This window comes from Eublepharis macularius, chromosome 12 (assembly GCF_028583425.1).
Source record: "Eublepharis macularius isolate TG4126 chromosome 12, MPM_Emac_v1.0, whole genome shotgun sequence".
In the NCBI taxonomy this organism is placed as follows: domain Eukaryota; kingdom Metazoa; phylum Chordata; class Lepidosauria; order Squamata; family Eublepharidae; genus Eublepharis; species Eublepharis macularius.
Window position 1 is genome coordinate 79,455,157 of NC_072801.1, and position 16,808 is coordinate 79,471,964.

The 16,808-nt window shown below is 57.5% G+C and overlaps 1 protein-coding gene across 4 annotated transcripts; it reads right to left on the reverse strand.

Moving 5' to 3' along the window:
* Nucleotides 1-348: 348 nt before the first annotated feature.
* On the reverse strand, nucleotides 349-12,577 carry PLSCR3 (phospholipid scramblase 3). 4 transcript variants are annotated; one of them, XM_054995189.1, is made up of 8 exons: nucleotides 12,496-12,577; nucleotides 10,091-10,218; nucleotides 7,829-8,103; nucleotides 6,506-6,548; nucleotides 4,867-5,087; nucleotides 4,071-4,232; nucleotides 3,506-3,667; nucleotides 349-2,864 (listed from the first exon to the last, which is right to left on the reverse strand). In XM_054995189.1, the coding sequence occupies exons 2-8, from the start codon at nucleotides 10,101-10,103 to the stop codon at nucleotides 2,802-2,804; spliced, it is 939 nt and encodes a 312-aa protein (XP_054851164.1). In that variant the 5' UTR covers nucleotides 10,104-10,218; nucleotides 12,496-12,577; the 3' UTR covers nucleotides 349-2,801. The 4 variants fall into 4 exon arrangements, with proteins under 4 accessions (XP_054851164.1, XP_054851163.1, XP_054851166.1 ...); XM_054995188.1 differs by lacking the exon at nucleotides 12,496-12,577 and adding an exon at nucleotides 12,022-12,455; XM_054995191.1 differs by lacking the exon at nucleotides 12,496-12,577 and adding an exon at nucleotides 11,238-11,256.
* Between the last annotated feature and the right edge of the window lie 4,231 nt (nucleotides 12,578-16,808).

A 16,808-nucleotide genomic window follows, 5' to 3' on the forward strand; every position in this document is an offset into this window, starting at 1 on the left:
CTCTCTGGCCCTGAACATGTCGTCTGCCTGTACACAGCAGTGCAAAACAAGGCTAAACCAATACACAAGCCAGGGAATTGGGTTTCCTTTTGCAGCAGGCCCTGCTCCGATATCAACCAGTGCCAAGCTTTGCTGTACACACACACACACACATCCCCTCTCCCACTCATTTCCTTCCATTGTCTTGTTCTTTGCTTTTCTGTTGCTGCTAACGGCTCTGCTGCACAGGGCCTCCCCCCCAAACAGAAATCTGGGAGGGTTTTTGTTTTGGGAAATCCATGTGAGGAAAGGGCTGCGAGGATGAGCCAAGCCATGACGGATCAGAAGGAGGGCTATCAAGAAAAGAGACCCAACTCCAGGCATGTTTATTCTTTGGTATGCTACAGAGAACAGACCGAGCGTCCCTGGAGGGGCATCCCCCTGCTGCACCCCTTGCTTCCACCCCTTTGCCTTGGTCCTCTGCAGGGTCCCTGAACGGCACACCGTGCCTGAGCAACAAGGCCTCTTCCAGTGGACCACGGGGGCTCCCTTTCCAAGCCATCCATCCCCGTCCCTCTGCAGGGGCCAAAGCCTGGCCAGAGCCGCTTCCAGCGTGCCCGGGGGTCTCCAGCCTCTGCTTCGGCCTGCCCTCCTGCATCACGTTCTTCAGCCATCGCATCCAGCCATGGCAGACTTCCGTTCAGAGTCCTAAAATCTTTCAATTCCATTCCGGCCTCTCCCTCGCTCCAGTGGTGGGGAGATCCTAAAAGACATCCCCCCCCACACCCTTGCTCCATCCGCCAAGCACCCGGCGTAACATTAGGCATAAACAATTAAATATATAAAATATACAGAACATAATATTATGCAAGCATTTGGTCGCCTTGGCAGGGGACAGCAGCCCGCTCTGCTGCAAAAACACACACACACGCACACTCGCTCGCTCGCTCTTTCTGCTGACCCCCGCCAGTATACAGAAAAGGAAGCCACCTTCAGGTTCAGTGGTTAAGGCAAAGCAGCACAGAGGACCAGCATACATCTTTGTGGAGCGGACGCAAAGGCGGCAACCACATCCTCCACCACTCAGGTGTGGGCAGTTCAGATGGACCCCCCCCCAGAGTGAGTGAGTGAGTGAGTGAGTGAGTGAGAGAGAGAGAGAGAGAGAGAGAGAGAGAGAGAGAGCAAGCCGAAAATCAGCACAGCGCAGTAGCAGAACCTCTCCTCTCTCCCTGCTGGGCTGGCTTTCCTTTGGCCTGGCATGCAAAGGAATATCTAAAGCGGAGTTCTGCCACCTGACTCTCCAGAGACGCAGTCTGTTCTGCCTCCTCTGCTCCTGGCCACCTCGTTTCTCTGCTTGGGCAAAGCCAGCCACAAGTCAATGAGATCCTGTCCCCTTCGATCTTATGCTCTGTCAGCCTCCCACACGCTTGGTCTTCCCCGATCAGGTATGGCTCCAAGATCTTGGCCAGGTATCTGTCTGGAGAGGTTTTGCTAAGAACACTCACGGCTCAGGGTGGCCTCCGCATGTCCAAAGGGTACGTGTCTTCCCCCGTGGCCGGTGCACAACTTACTGCCACCAGGGCCAGTGCTCCAGCGTAGTCACCTGAATGGTTGCTTAAGGCAAAACAGTGGGGTGGGCAACAATGCACCGGAGGGTCTCCCCTCTCTCCTGGCCATCGGCAGAGGAGGCGAGACAGGGTCAGCGCCAGGACCTGTGCCACACGCTAAGCCGAGTCCCAGAGGTGCTGCCACAGGGGAGGTGGCAACAGGACGCCCTGCTGAGGGCTACAAGAGACCCTCGACTCCCTTTCCATCCTGTTGGAAACCCTGCTTGAGGGAAAAGCCCTACGTGGGTGGGAATCTCACGGCCTCCCTTGCCAAACCAGCCCCTGGCCTGCGGGCTGGTTCTTCACAAAGCAGCCTACCTCTCGCACGTTAGCATCGTCCTGAGCGACCCTCGCGGCCACAAGCCCACACCCTGTGCAGATCGCTGAAGGCTGGACGGCTTCCTTCACCAACTCCAACTGGTGCGCCTGCTCACCTGCCAGGGAGAGGGCCGCAGCGGGGTGCTGAGGGAGCCCGGTCTTCCTGCCCAGCATTCGCCACCACCTCCGTGCGCAGCCCTGCGAGAGAACCCTGCTCTGCCCGCCAGATCCATCCCACAGACCACAGAAGAAAGTGGCACCAGACAAGCACAGCAGCGGTACTGCAGCTCCAACCCCAGGGAGAGGGCAGCTGGCGGGTACCCTGAAGGGCAGCGGGGCAAGAGAAGACGGAGCTCATCTGGAGGACCCAGTCCACTGGCACGTTCTCCTCCAGAAGACCCACAGGAGTGGCAGGGATTCGTGTGGGTGCACAACTGCTCTCGGCAACAGGGCTGGCGGACTAGGGCCCTGCACTAGCAAGGGTGGGCGAGGCGTTTCCATGGGGGTTTTCCACCTCAGGCATCAAAATGGCTGGAGCGAGGCTGGCAGGCAGGCGCCCCTCTCCTTGCCCGCTCCCTTGGCTCCTGCAAGCGTGGCAACGATCCACTGGCCAAAGACGAGCCGCAACTGAATCGCCACCCGGCAGGTTTTCAAGCAGGCCTCAGGCGGAGTCTTTTCCTTTGGATCCATACACAGAAAACCCATCTGGGCGTGCACACACACACACACATGCAAGCATGCACACACACAGAATTCCCTACACAAACAGACAGGCCAGGAAGATTGTCCCGCTGCTCTTACACACCCGTAAACGTCACTGTGCTCACAACCTCCCCTTTTCAGAATCAGAATGCAGGTCAGCAGGAGTGGTTGCGGGGAGCTGGATTATGTACACTTCTAGCTCGTGATCACCGAACTTCTCTGCCCGACTTCACCCGTCTTTTCGAAGAACATGAAATCCTGCAAGTGGAAGAAAGAAAAGATGTCCAGGAAGTCATGCCTCTTCTTCCTCCTCACAGCCCACCCCCATGTAAGTGCCGTGCAAGGGACTGGCGCTTCTGGGAAGGGCTGTCCAAGACTCTTCCAAGGAGGGAAGACCGGGCACGGAAGTGCCGCACTTGGCCAGGGGAACGGGCGTGAGTAAATTCGGTTGTCCCACAAATGCTTTCCCAGTGGGCCAGGGAGGGGCCTTGGCTGAGAGGCAGAGCAACTGCTTTGTACACACAATACCCCAGGTTCGATCTCCAACTGAAAGATATCCACACTAGTGGATCAAACCTTCCTCTGCCGAGGAATGCTGCCCATAGCATGGCCTAGGCCCTGACTTGACATCAGGCAGTTGGGCACCAGGCAAAGGAACAAGTCCAGGCCCGCTGCCCTGGGACAGGTTGCGTTGCTTCCTGAAACAAAAGGGTGGGAAGCATCCCTACGGGAACCAGAGCCATTGGGCAGGAAGGAGAAAATTCTTGGCCTTTTGCAAGCAAATCAATTTTGCCAACTCAAATCTCTTGCATAGAATCCTCTTCTCGTTTGACAAGCTGTCCTTCTTGTTTGCGGGGGGGGGGCGGGGGGCCGGGCTGCCCGCAGGAGGCCACACTCACAATGAGGAAGCAGGCCCCCAGCAGCACCGCCTTGATCTTCACGTCCAGATCCATGGGGAACTGGATCCCAAAGTTGTCCGTGTCAGTGAAGACTTCCTTGAGAAGGCCACTCCACTGCTTACTGATCCGCCCCACGCCACGCGACTCGTCCCGAGTCTTCACCTGCACACAGAGAAAGGACGATGTAGTGCGCTACCATCCTCTGGAGCAGAAAGGCCACACTCCCCCAATACAAGAGAGGACGACCGTCCAGTGGCCTGTAGTCCCACTGACTAATCAAGAGAAGCAAACAAGTTACGGAAAGTTACTTTTCCAACTTCCCCCAACACAGGAATTGAAGACATCACAATTTGTTTTCAAAAGGCCCTTTAAAAAGCGCCATATTAACGTTACTTATAGGAGACTCGTTTTTCCTTTTACAAAAATGGGCTCAGGACAAGGTGCATCCGAGCAGGTGCAGATTGCCGCCTCCAGGGTGATCCACATGGAAGGCAGTCCGGGCAAGGAATGCTCCGAGCCCCCTGCTGGCTCCCGCTCCCTCCCGCTCCCACCACTCTGTAAGCACCTCGAAGTTGACATCCCCGCCGCAGCTGAAGGCAAAACAGGGCCCCAAAATGCGCAACACCGTCTCCTTCTCGGCGTTCTGGACTGAGAACTTGGGTGTGAAGGGGTGCCACGTCTGTACCACGAACCCAACTGTGACTCCGGGAGGACACTGCACTTCCAGCTGCATAGAGAAAAAAGACGTTTCGCACGTTACAAAAATCCCTCCCCACAAGCCAGGTTAGATGCTCCGTTTCTTCCTCCTCCATCAGAAATCACAGGAGGAGCTGAAGGAGCCGCACCGCTGGACAGAACCAAGGAGGGCTGGGCACATCCAGGGGTGTTCCAGCAGGGAGCATTCTCACCAGCATGCAGGGGACAGAGTTAATGGGAAACGGGTTGCTGAAGAACGAGGGCTCAGGGGCTGTTAATCCCTCCATCAGTGGGGGTGGGGAATCCAGGACAGGGCCCAGAGTTTAGGGAGGGAGTCAAAGGGTGAATCGGTGAGCTGGGGAGAATCAAGACCATACGGTTGGGGGTTAAGCCCCAGTGGAGAGGAGGCGGCAGGGCCAGTTGAAGGGTGCTTCGTTACCTCCTGCAGGGCCGTGGCTAGTTTTGAGCCAAGCCCCCGGCTGCAGTGCCACAGTAGCCGTGCTTCCACCTGGCTAGGGCAGCACAGGTCCAGGAAGTGGCCCCACATTGCCCCACGCACTGCCAGTGGGCCAGGAGCCCCTTTGATGCACGTGTGCCCTCTTGTCCATGCCACCCCTAACCAACTGTGAGGGTGGCCAGCCCTGGAGAAGCACCCTGTCCCTCACCTCCTGGAGGCAGCACGGGAACCAGCAACTGACACACTTCAGGGGGCGCACGATACGCACAACCTCCCGCCCCGCAGAGTCCTCCACCCTCATGGTGAAGCGGCGGAGAGAGCCACAGCAGTTGCGTGTGCAGCAGTCGTTCTGCTCCTCGGCGTGGAAGATCTGCTGGCCCACGCTGTTGAGGATCTCGTACTTGTTATTGCTCTCAAAGCCGATGAACGCTGCAGGGGAAAGGGGGCGAAGTCATCACCGACCGGGGGCGGGGGGTGCGACTGGGGACCTGGAGGGGGCCACCTCCGCCACACTCAGGGGTGGAGCTCGGAAGAGGGTTGCCAGCCTCCAGGGGGTAGCTGGAGATCTCCCGGAATTACAACGGATCTCCAGGCAACAGAGATGAGTTCCCTGGAGAAAACGGCTGCTTCGAAGGGTGAGCTCTATGGCATTATACCCCACTGAGGCCGCTCCCCTCCCCTCCCCAAACCCCACCCTCTCCAGGCTCCTCCCCCCAAACCTCCAGGAATTTCCCAACTTGGCAACCCAAGCTCAGAGCCACGAGCCTGTCACGAAAATCTCACCGTTACCAGACATCCTACACAGCGGCTTCAGCAATTGCAGGTGCCCCCGCAACAAAGAGACCAAACTGGCACGGCTGCCCCTCCTCGCTGATTTAGCTACCACTGCTGACCATCAAGCCCAGATCTCCACTGAAACCTCTTCCGAGTGCAACGGCTCCTGAAGACCGCCTCACAGACCCACCCCAGGGCAGCCATTCATGGTTGCCATGACAACCACGGGGCCTGTTCCTACCGGGCAGTCCCCTCGACTGGTCTCGCATCTATCCCAGTGGCAAGTATCAACTGCCACAGCCATGACAACTTGCTCCCCTTAGCTGCTCAGTTCCTGCAGCTGGTCTCCCCAGCTCCCGCCACAGCCCCCCTCAGAAGCCTCCATCTTTAAGTGTCAGAGCACTGCTTCCATGGGTCTCAACGTTACAATTCTACACTTGGGAAGGGGAAGGAGGGGATTGTCATTTGAGTCCTGGATAGAGGTGGCCATGGACTGGAAAATGGACCAAAATTTAACATCGACCAGCCCAGTTTGGCATTCACAAAGTGGCGGGTTGTGGGATGCACATTTTTTCACGGGCCCATGACTTTTTTTGGCTGGTCTGTTGGTCCCCATGGGGCTGGCTTCAGCTGACAGGCGGGGACTTCCCCACCTGACAGCTGAAGCAAGGTGCAGGATTTCAAGTGCCTGTTTCGTGCCCCTCGCTTGCAATTAAGGGGCATGGAACTAGCGCTCCCCCGTAGGGTTGGCTTCAGCTGACAGGCCCCCTGAAGTGACAGACCACAGACTGACAAACCGGTCCAGAAACTGGGGCGGTCTGGGAAAAGTTCATGGTCTGTGGTCCATGAAACGCCATGGACCATGGACAGACAGGCCATGGTTTTTTCCCAGTCCATGTCCACCTCTAGTCCTGGAAAAACCTGTTGGAATGAGTGAAAAGGGGAGGGGATCCATATGAAACCACGCTGGGGGTTTGCGCAAAAGTGCACAGAAAAGAATCCGCTGTGTATGCACACACGCGTATGCATGCATGCGCACACACAGACACACAGAGTATCTCTTGCTTTCTCACCTTCTACAAGCTCTACTTTCTGGTGTATCAAAACTTGGTCCACCTGGAAAGAAAAACACCATCACAGTTACAAAGAAGCTAGATTACAAAAACACCTGAAAATATAAACATCAGTAGCTCACAGCCTCAGACGAATTACAAAAAAGATACATGTCTACAGATTTCTACAGTGGGCGATGGGGGTGTGTGAGTGCCAAACACCAGTTTTGCCCTCATGGGGTGGGAGAGGAATGCCCCCACAATGGTGTGTTCACCAGCACTGCCCAATCCAGGCGGTGAGCCGAAAGCTCCGTTTGTACGCCTAAGATTATCCAGAAGGGTTTCAAGGCCAGAGGGGAAGCCAGAGTCCCTCACCCTTCCCCTGTTTTGAGTGAAAGCACCGCCCACCAAATTCAGGGATCTGCCCAGAGCTTCCGCCCTCCAAGGCCGATGTGCTCTTTGCAGCCTCTCTGACAGACCAGGATGGCTCTTCTTCTTCTTCCGGGGGGCAAGTGCCACAGAGGCCTATGCCACACACGGCCACAGATGCTGCTACCAAAGCGTTTGCTTGGCTTTGCTCTGTTTGTTTGGGGTTTTTTAGCCCGACCACTGAATTGCAGGTGCCTTGGGATGGGAGGAAGAATGGGGACATTTTGGCACTCACAGAGGGGTCACTCCAAGCTGCGCTCTGGTGGGAGGAGTCGATGCAGCAGAAACCCTTCGCCTGGCACACAGGTGCTGCTCCTTTACAAGCAGCCATTTGGGACCCATTCCCTCTCTCTGCTTTTAGTTCGGACACAGGGTTCACCTGGGCTTAGCCCTGGGACTTTGCTGTGCCTCTGAATGCATGGGAAAACGGTGGCAAAGGGGTGCCTGTCCTTCCTCACTCAGTAACCCCTCCTCCCACATCCTGCCCCTATACCTTTCCAAGGGATTCAGGATATAAACAGGAAAAGATCCTGGCTGGAGCTGACCCACAGTCCACCTAATCCAGCACCCTGCTTCCCAGAGCAGCCAACCAAATGCAGGCTCACAAGCAAACCACAGAGGCCCAAGCCTCTCCTGTTGCTGCCCCCCGCAATGGTATTGAGGTATGCTACCTCTGAACATGGAGTTTCCATTAGTCATAGTGACTAAAAGTATGTATACCAAGTTTAAAGTTCCCCCTGGGTAGAAATAAATAATAAATAAATGCTCCACCTTGTCCAGTGCCACCTACTGTGATTGGCAGGGGCTCTTCAACAGAGAAGCCCCCCCCCCCTCCCACACACACACATACACAGGTCCAGGCCAAGGACTGGACCTTCTGCCTGCAAAGGACACACTCTGCCGCTAAGGCCTCACCTGTGTGAGATACTCCAAGCCCGGAGGGATGCCGGTGCCCACAGGCATGTAGGGGGTGATGGTGGCGTGGGGGTCTGCTGCTTGTAGGTGGTGCTGAGGTGTAGCGGCATGCTCCCGATACCCACGTGGGGGAGGCTGCGGAGGGATTCCGTGCCCTGCCCCAGGGGCTGGGTAAACGCTGAAGCCTGGGCTGGGTGCAGTGGGCGCCGGATGCGGCGGAGGTACTGGGTAAGGGGGAGACGCAGCAGGATAACCAGGTTGAGGAACGTGGTATCCTGTAAGTGCATGGGAGAGAGAGAGGCTAGTTTTAATCTCACCCCCTTAAAACCGTCATTGTTCCTTTAAGAAGGGAATGCAAGCCTTCCCTGCCCCCATACAAAGGAATCCTGGTGGTTGCCGCTTTCAAGGGGCCGGACTCGGGAAGAGAAGGGCAAGCAGACATTAAGAATAAGGCCCCCCCACCACCACCACCACCTCACACTGCATGCAAATATAGAGAGGAATAGGCGTAAAGAGGGCTGGCATCTGCTCTGAAGGACCAAACTGAGGGCACGTGGAACTCCAGGCAGGACAGAGGGATGGGCTCTGTGGATGCTTTGCAGGGGGTGAAACGGATGTCCGATGGAGGCTCAGAACTGCTTGAGCTCTGTGTTTGTCCATTTTTGGTCTAACTTATTCCCCCCCCCCCCGCCCCTCTCTCATTCTGCCTCCCATTTAGAGCACATCAGAAGTTTTGCCGGGTTTCACCAATGGCCCCTACAGCTCCGCATCCTTATCTTGGTAGTGGCAGGTATACTGCACCTGTACCAGCAGGCTCCATTCAGAGGCAGTAGCCATGCTCCTTCCTCCGTAAGGCCATCTATCCTTTTCTTTTTCTAAGCTAAATGAGGGGCCCATATTTCCTGGGTGTTCCTTCTGCCTGGCTGCCTTCCTCCCCCCTTTCTTTCTCCTCCTACGTCTTCCCCTGAACTGTGCAGTGTTGGCTGTTGATGCAAAGGTGCACTCTGAGAATGCTCAGAGGCACCCTCCTTTTAGCCATTACTTCACTAGCTCCACGGAGGGAAAAATAGGTGTGTGAGAGGCTTGAAAGGGGGTGAGTGTTAAAGAGAGATAAGGAAGGGGGTGAGTTTGGAAGAGGCAGGGCAGGATGGGAGGGGGAAAGGGGGTCCTGCTAGTCAAAGGCAGGCAGGGAACCAACTGAGAAAGAAGAACGAAGGAGAAGTCAGTTCGTTATCTGTTTATTTCCCTGCACTGTAAGGCAATTGTCCGCTCTCAAGGAAGCTTACAGCAAAAACATTCAAACGCAGCATAACACAACAGGCAGAAATCCAGTCGAAAGCCTCCAGCAAGGCAGCACTAGAAAGAACCAGCAGCAGCCTCAGATAAAAGGAGAACAGAAAAGTTCAGCAGCAGGGAGTGAGAAATGCTGCAGAAAAATATTGGCTTGGGGGGGGGGGGTGGGATGGAGCAAGCACAGAAGCCATTAAACGGTGGGAGGGCGTCTCTCTTGACCAGGCCCCCCAGGGAACAGATCGGAGGAGCAAAGCAGCCAAAGCGGGCAGAGGGGGAGGCGCTTAGGCTCCTCCCCCTGTGCTCCAGCAGGCTGGCCTGCATTCCAATCCTGCCCTTCATTACAGGCTTTGCTGTGCCCCACCCTGTCCTGGAGGGAGCTTAAGGGGTGGGCACCAGAGCCAGAGAGGCCAGAACCTGTGGCCTGCCCATCACCGCAGGGCAGGGCTGGGCTGGTTTCCCCTTGCTGCACAGCCCCCCCTCCCCACCACGGCTCTTTGTTTTCACAGAGCAAGGATGTAGACTCCAGGGCGGGGCAAAGGAAGAACAGCAGTGCCAAGGCAGCTGAAAGAAAGATGTGAATTAGCACCCTGGCAACGAGGGAAGGGCATCTCTTCTCTGTTCCACACAGCGCCTGACACAGGAAACAGCAAATGTGCGAGCACCACAGACATGCACACACACAAAAGAAAGGCAAAGACAGCAGACAGCAACCTCTCCATAAGGCACATAGGAACAAAAGCAACAGCCACAATGCTCTATTTACTAGATATACTGCTTCTACACAGGGAGGTTCCTTTTGGCTTTCCTGGCCGATAGCCAGAGATAGATGCAGGCTTTGCAACTTTAAAATTCTAATGAATACATCTTGTGGCTATAAATTCATGGAGTTGTTTTCTTCCGCCATCCAATGCAAATGTGACAACATTGTTCCAAAGAAGCAGGAGGAGGAAAAACCAAAGCAAGCCAGACCTGGAGCTGCCATGGTGTGCCTGTCTTAGCGGAAGGCCCCCACGCCCTGTGGCCCTCCTTCCATCTGTGGGCCTGGCCACCAAAGAGGGCTCACTTCGGTTCTGTTCCAGTCCTATTTTATTGGCCTCCTGAGAAGTAAAACGACAACAAAAATTAAATTTAGTGGCATCAGTAAAAGGAGTTAAGGAGGCATACAGCAGACCTGCATTAAGAGATCTCGTGTGCATGCACCGCAGACTCCTGGAGTGCACAAACAGATGCCTCTGCACAGAATCTTAAAGCACCCTGAAGCCTAAGAGGCCAATCCCCAAAGGAAGTCGGCTGAAAAAGCAGGATGGAGTCAGGATCCGGAGCTGAGCAGCCCCAGAGGAGGCTGGTTGCTGGGGGGCTTGAGAAAATGTTCTGTGCTCTTTAGCTCTTGGAAGCAGGGCTGCCATTTCTCACTTGAAGACTGAAGCCTGGGTCCCAGGGCGGTCTTTTAATCAAGAGGGCTGTATCCAAAGACCCCGGCGCTTGCTGGAGCAGAAAGGCTGGCAGCGCACTCGTCTCCCAGGAGCACGCAGGAAGGCCCCCCCCCCTCTGCCTGCCTGCCAGCCCCCCCCCCCCGCAAGTTCTGCTAATTCTGCACAAAGCAAACCGAGTCCGCCAGCTGGACAACAGAACAGCAGAAAGATTTGCGCCGGAAAAACCCCCGACGGAAAGCCCGAGCCCCAGCCAGACCCGCTCCGCATGGCCGCCTGTGCCTCTGCGGGAGGGCGAGCCGGCGGGGAGCCCTGGGGGGGGGGGCAGCCACTGCCCAAGGCGGTGCCTCGCCGCGCAATTCTTGGCAGCCCCGGCAGGGAAGGGGCAGCCGGAGACGCAGCCGCCAGGGCCCGCGGGCGGGGGAGGCCCTCCAAAGGCACCCCCCCACACACACACACACTCACACGAAGCGTCACTCCCGCCTGCCCCCAGAAGGCCCGGCAGAAGGGGCGGCGCGGAGCGGAGCAGGCGCCGCCGCCAGGCCGCCCAGGAGGCCCCTCCGGCACGCGCAGCCCCCTGCCACCCGGGGGGGGGGGGAGGCGGGCCCACGCGCGCGAGCCGAGAGGAAGCCAGGGCCGCACACGCCCCGCGTCCCCGCCGCAGCGCGGCCCAAGCGGCCACACACCCACGGCGCCGAAGCACGTCCCCGCAGCGCCCCCGGGCACGTGACGCCGCTGAAACCCGACCCCCACCCCCCACCCCCAAGCCGCACGCCGGAGAGCGGCGGGGGCGGCCGAGCCCGAAGGGCAGCCGCGGCGCATCCTCGCCGGCCGCACCGCTCTCCGCCTCCTCCCGGCAGGCCCCCGCCCGCAGGAAGCCCCGGCGGCAGCCCCCGCTGCTCCAACCGGCGGGCCGCGCTCTCCGCACAGGGAGCTCCGCCGTCCGGCCCTCCGCCTCTTGCTACGCTCGCCAAGCCCTCCGGCCCTCCGGCCGGCCTCGGTCTGGAAAGCGGGGAGGGAGGGGATGCTCCAGCCCAGCCGGGCCGGGCATCAGCTGCCCTGCCCGGCGGGTTTCCCCGCACGCCGCAGAGGGGAGAAGCCAGGCGCCCGAGCCCCTCCGCCTCGACGCCCCCGACGCCCTGCTGCCGCCTCGCCCTCCCCGGGAGCAGGCCTGGGGCACAGACCCGCGCGGGCTTGCGGGGCAACGGGGTTCTTCGGCGGGCGGGAGTCGGACGGGCGGCCGGCTAGACGGACGCGGCAGGCGGCGGCTGCGAGCAAGCGAGCCCCTCGGAGAGCGCTGCGCGTGCACGCGGCCCCCGCCAACCCCGCAGGGTCGGCCGGGGCAGGGAGGGGACCTCCAGCTGGCGCGCCCGCCCGCCCTCCTTTGTCTGCCGGGCGGAGGAGCCCGAGAGCCGCCCCGCCGAGCAGAGAGCCGCGCTCGCCGCCCGCCTCCCCGCCGGGGCCGCTTACCTTCGCTTCCCGTGGCTGGACTGGCGGAGGGGCAGCGGCGGGGAGGCAGGCCGGAGCCGAGCGCGGCAGGGCGGGGGCCGCAGCCAGGCAGCCAGGCCTCCTCTCCGCCTCTCGGGAGGAGGCGCCGTCGGGAGCCGCGGGGGAGGGGCGCCCTGCCTGGCCCGGCCCGGCCTGGCCCCGGGTTGGAGGCGCGCCCTGGCCCGGGAAGAGGAGCCAGCAGCCGGCGCGCCTCGGGCGCGAAGCGGGGCTTGCCGGGCGAGCGAGCTGAGGGTGCTCCGGGAGGCGCCGACGGGCCGGAGCGGCGGGGCGAGGGGCTGCTCGCTCCCGAGGGGGTCCCGTCCCTCTGCCCCCAGCTCGTCGTCCCCGGCTGGCCGACTCGACGGTTGCGGGACTGTCGGTTGGGGCAGCGACGCGGCCCCCCCGAGCGGGGGCGGGGGGCGGGTCTACTTCGGAGTCTTGCTGTGCAAAACGAACCAGGTGGGGGGAGCGGCTCTCGGGGGCACGGAGGAGGGCAGCGGCTCAGCCTCCTTGAAGGACGCGGGGGCGCCCCTGGGAGCTCGCGGGAGCCTTGTTGGGGCCGCGGGGGGGGGAGCTTTCCTCCCTCCCCCGCCCGCGTAACTTGGCAAAGGCCTCGGCCTCGCCCTCCTGGCCTCGGACGACCCCCTCGGCTCGTCTGTCCGGCAGGGCCTATTTTTAGACTCCTTGGCAAGGGCGCGCCTTCCCAGGCAGGAGGAGGAGAGCGGGCGGGATGTGTCCGGCGCTTCTCAGTGTGATCCGGGCGTTGCTGTGAACTCCGAACTCAGGCTCAATCCAGACGAATCGGGGCTGTCTGATGGGCCCGGAGGGACGTTGGCCTGGCTCCCTCGGATGGGTCAACTTGGGGTGGCTTCCAGGTTAGACTACAGTAACATATGGTACATGGGGCTGCCCTTGGAAACGTTTGGAAACATGTGCAGGAGGCTGTGAACTTGACCCTCTGATTCTTCTGCCTTGGTACTATATAAACGTGTTTGTTGTGGTTGTGATGCAGCCTCTCCCTCTACTTCCGACAGCAATTCTAAGTGCTGGCCTTGGCCTGTTGGCAAGTTTCTGAAGGACTCTGGTTTCCTCCTGCTTTGCAGCAGGGCTCTCCTCTCTGCTAGAAAAGGGTGGGGCGGGGTGGGGTATCACAGGCAGGATCTTTTCTGTGGTGGTGCCCAGCTGATAGCATTCATCTAGAGCTGGCCTCCAGATTCCCTCTCCTGGCAGCTCCATAAAAGTTGGTTTTTAATTACACCTCCATTCCTATCCTGTCTAGCACTTCTTGACAGGGGAGGTGGGTGGATCTTAATGAAAAATGGATTACTTGAGGCAGAAATCACAACTGCTACCTGCCACAAGACAAAAACGGGAAGCATCTAGATATTGATTTGCAACTTCCCTGTACTGCCTCTCCAGAGAAGCTTTTTACAACACACACACACACACCTCCCCCCACCCCGGGGGGGGGGGACAGGCAAGCCACAGCCATTGAAAACACACCAGGGCAAAAAAACAGCACAAGACACACATCAAGCAGGTTAAAAGTATACACACAAAGCAGCCCTCAGGCCAGAAATAGAAAACCTCTAGTTCCAACCCTGGGTAAGAAGGAATGTTTTAGCCTGGTTCCTAAGGGGGGTCAGGTGGGTGCCAGGCAGGCCTCAGCGGGGAGGGCACACCACAGGCATGGCGCCACTCACCTCCCCCCTGCAGTGTTCAGCGGGGCCTGTGAGGAAGACCTTCGTGGGCATGCCGAGAGGTACAGGAGGTGGCGGTCCACCAGGGCCTCGAACGTCAAAAGTGGCATTTTGAATTGTGCCCAGAAGCAGATGGGTGGCCAGCACAGAGCATTCAGCACAAGGGGGACAGGATCCCTTTTGGATCAGCAGAATTTTCCAGGCTGTGTTCAAAGGCAGCGCATCACCATAATCTAACGGGGAGGTGATCCGAGCACCCTGGCCAGGTCCCACGAGAACTGAACGGATGAGCTGAAACCCCCAAAGGGCGTGGCTCTGAAGCGGAAGGGACGAGCCGTCACTGCAGAGGAGCAGAAGCCCCAAATGAACTGGGGCTGCTGGGGACCCCGAGACAAAGAAAAGGGCTTTCCCAGGGATGTGTAGAGGAACGTTACTGGTGGCAAGTGGAAGGCCAAGCCGCTCTGCTCCCACTTGGCTCCTGTTCGCTCCCCAAAGGGGGACTTTAGGCAACCTTGCCAGCATAGCATGAATAGCAAAGGGGTAGGACTGCACCTCAGGACTGACAAGGAGCAGATAGAAGCGAGGTGAACGTGTGCTTCGGGTACATGTCGTGTGGAAGAGAGCCAAGACTGGTTTTCCGCTGCTCCAGAGGGCAAGGCTACATCTCTGGAGGACTTAAATAGGAGGGGAGATTGTGGCTGAACATCTGGAGGAAACTTCCTGACGGTGAGAGCAGTTTTGACAAGGCAGCCAGAGCCCCTCTTCCCCGCCTTGGAGGTTTTGGGGCAGAGACTGGCCAGCCAGGAATACTTCCTCCACTGAACCACAAATTAGGACAATGGCCCTTTCCAATACCCGGACTGTATGAGTTGTGGAGGAGAGCAGAGGGTAAGGCCTTTTAGTGTGAAATACCAGCAAAACAACATACACATATAAACAGACTGACCGACCAATAAAAGGGTCTTGTAGCAGAGGCTGTTGCAAGCCCACACCCCAACCCATTTGTAGCCTGCCCCCAACTTTGCATATCTGCCAGTTCCTGGCAGGTAGATCCCTGAGACCCTCTCCAGTGAACACACATTGGTTCCAATAGAAAAGGCTTTATTCAGGATTTTTCAGTTCAGGTCTGTGCTCCATCACAGGGCATCGGTAGAAGTGAGGAATCAAAACGTAAGAGGCTGAAACCTCCCACATTCCCAGAGTCCGGACAGAGCAGCCAGAGCTGGCCGTTGGGAGCTCCAAGGTCGCTTCTAACTAGAAGATGCCTCTTAGAGAGAGAAGGGGAGAGGCCCTTTCCTGGGCCTGGACAGCAATAATCCCAAGAGGGGAGAACAGGGTTAATGTGGCTAGAGGGGAGAGTGCAACAGGTTAGCATTAAGGCCTTATAACTTCAGTATACTGTGGCATCAGTGATACAACAAACAAACAAACGTGGCATGGCTCTGCACGGACATGACAATCTCTCTGTTGGCTTGGCAGATGAACACTTCACACACCTGCTACGGGCGGCTCTGATTATGCTGGGATACATTTTGTTCATCTCAATAGGCAGGTAGATGTAGGTGGAAACAGAAAAAGGGGGTGGGGGGAAGTGACGACAAAACGTGGCCCTGCTGCGTTGCATTAATACAGAGAGGGCGATGAAAGGGACTCCCGTGCAAAGGGCTCGTGGGGAAGAACTCCCAGCTGGTGATGAAGTGGAAACGCAGGAGCCCTGCTGGATCCAGCCCAGGAGGGTCTGTCTAGTCCAGCATGCTGTTCCACACACTGACAACAAACGGCACAGGGGCCAAGGCCGCTCCCTGCTGCCTTCTCCCAGCACCTGGATTCACAGGTCGGCTGCCCCTGGATATGGAGGCTCCCTTCAACCACCATGACGAGAGGCCACCAATGGACCTCTCCACCCTGAATCCGTTTGGCTCCCTCGTAAAGCCATCTGTGCTCATGGCCATTGCTCCCCCCACTGTCAGTGAAGCCCATGAATTGATTACTCTTTGGGTAAAGAAGTATTTCCTTGTCTGGCCAGTACCACCTGCCCATCAACTTAATTAGGTCCTCCCAAGTTCCAGCGTTATGCAAGAGGGAGAAAAGGCATGCTGTCCACTTTCTCCGCCACATGCATACTTTTATAAACCTCTATTATGCCCCTCCCGCCCCCAGCCATCTTTTTTCTACACTGTCACCCCTTGTCCAATAGCTTTAAAAGGAGGCTCCGGTCCAAAACTACTGAATGAGAACTCGGTGAGATGGTTGATCTCACGTGGATGGGAGGCTTCAGCTCCCTTAATAGGTAATAACGAGAAGGTGTGTGTGTGTTGCTAATGGTCTCTGTACTTTTTCTTAAATAAATATGAATCTTGCATATTTGCATCTCACTCTGTAGATTTTGCATTTCTGGAGCCCTTGACCCTGTGGCTTATTCCCCTCCCATCATTTCAAGCATCAATATCTGTATATTTTTAGGTAGGCAGCCGTGTTGGTCTGCAGTAGACCAGCAAGATTTGAGTCTAGCGGCACCTCAGAGACTACCAAGATTTTCAGGGCGAAAGCTTTTGAGAGTCAGAGCTCCAGACGTCTGAAAAAAGTGTCCAAAGAAGGGAGCTCTTGACTTTTGAGGACCGGCTACTTTGCATCCGATGAAGTGCACTCGAACCTCCGAAGTCATGTGCTCGAATAAGAACTCGAGATGAGTAGTCGTGTTAGTCTGTCTGTAGCAGTAGAAAAGAGCAAGAGTCCAGTAGCACTTATAAGACTAATTTGTGGAAGGGTGCTGGTATCTGAAGAAGTGAGCTGTGACTCATGAAAGCTCATACCCTACCAAAAATTTCGTTAGCCGTATAGGTGCTGCTGGAATAAGAACTTGGCAGTCTTTAAGGTGCCACGCTGAAGTCCCTTTGTTAAGCAAGTTCGCACTTATTTTATCCTTGTGCCCTTCCCTCTTGGCACTGATGAGCTCAGATCACTCAATGAGCCCCCTGCCCCAGGTTGGGGTTGGAGCACCCCCCACCTCACTCCGCCCTTCTTGTTGGACCGCCCACCTTTTGAGAACTGAAGGGGACAGGCAGGTGG

Coding starts and splice junctions, on each gene's coding strand:
- PLSCR3 (XM_054995189.1), bottom strand. Junction 5,088..6,505: donor GAAAGTAGAGCTTGTAGAAG/GTGAGAAAGCAA, acceptor TTTCCCCTGCAG/CGTTCATCGGCTTTGAGAGC. Junction 4,233..4,866: donor TCCCGTGCTGCCTCCAGGAG/GTGAGGGACAGG, acceptor TTCTCTATGCAG/CTGGAAGTGCAGTGTCCTCC.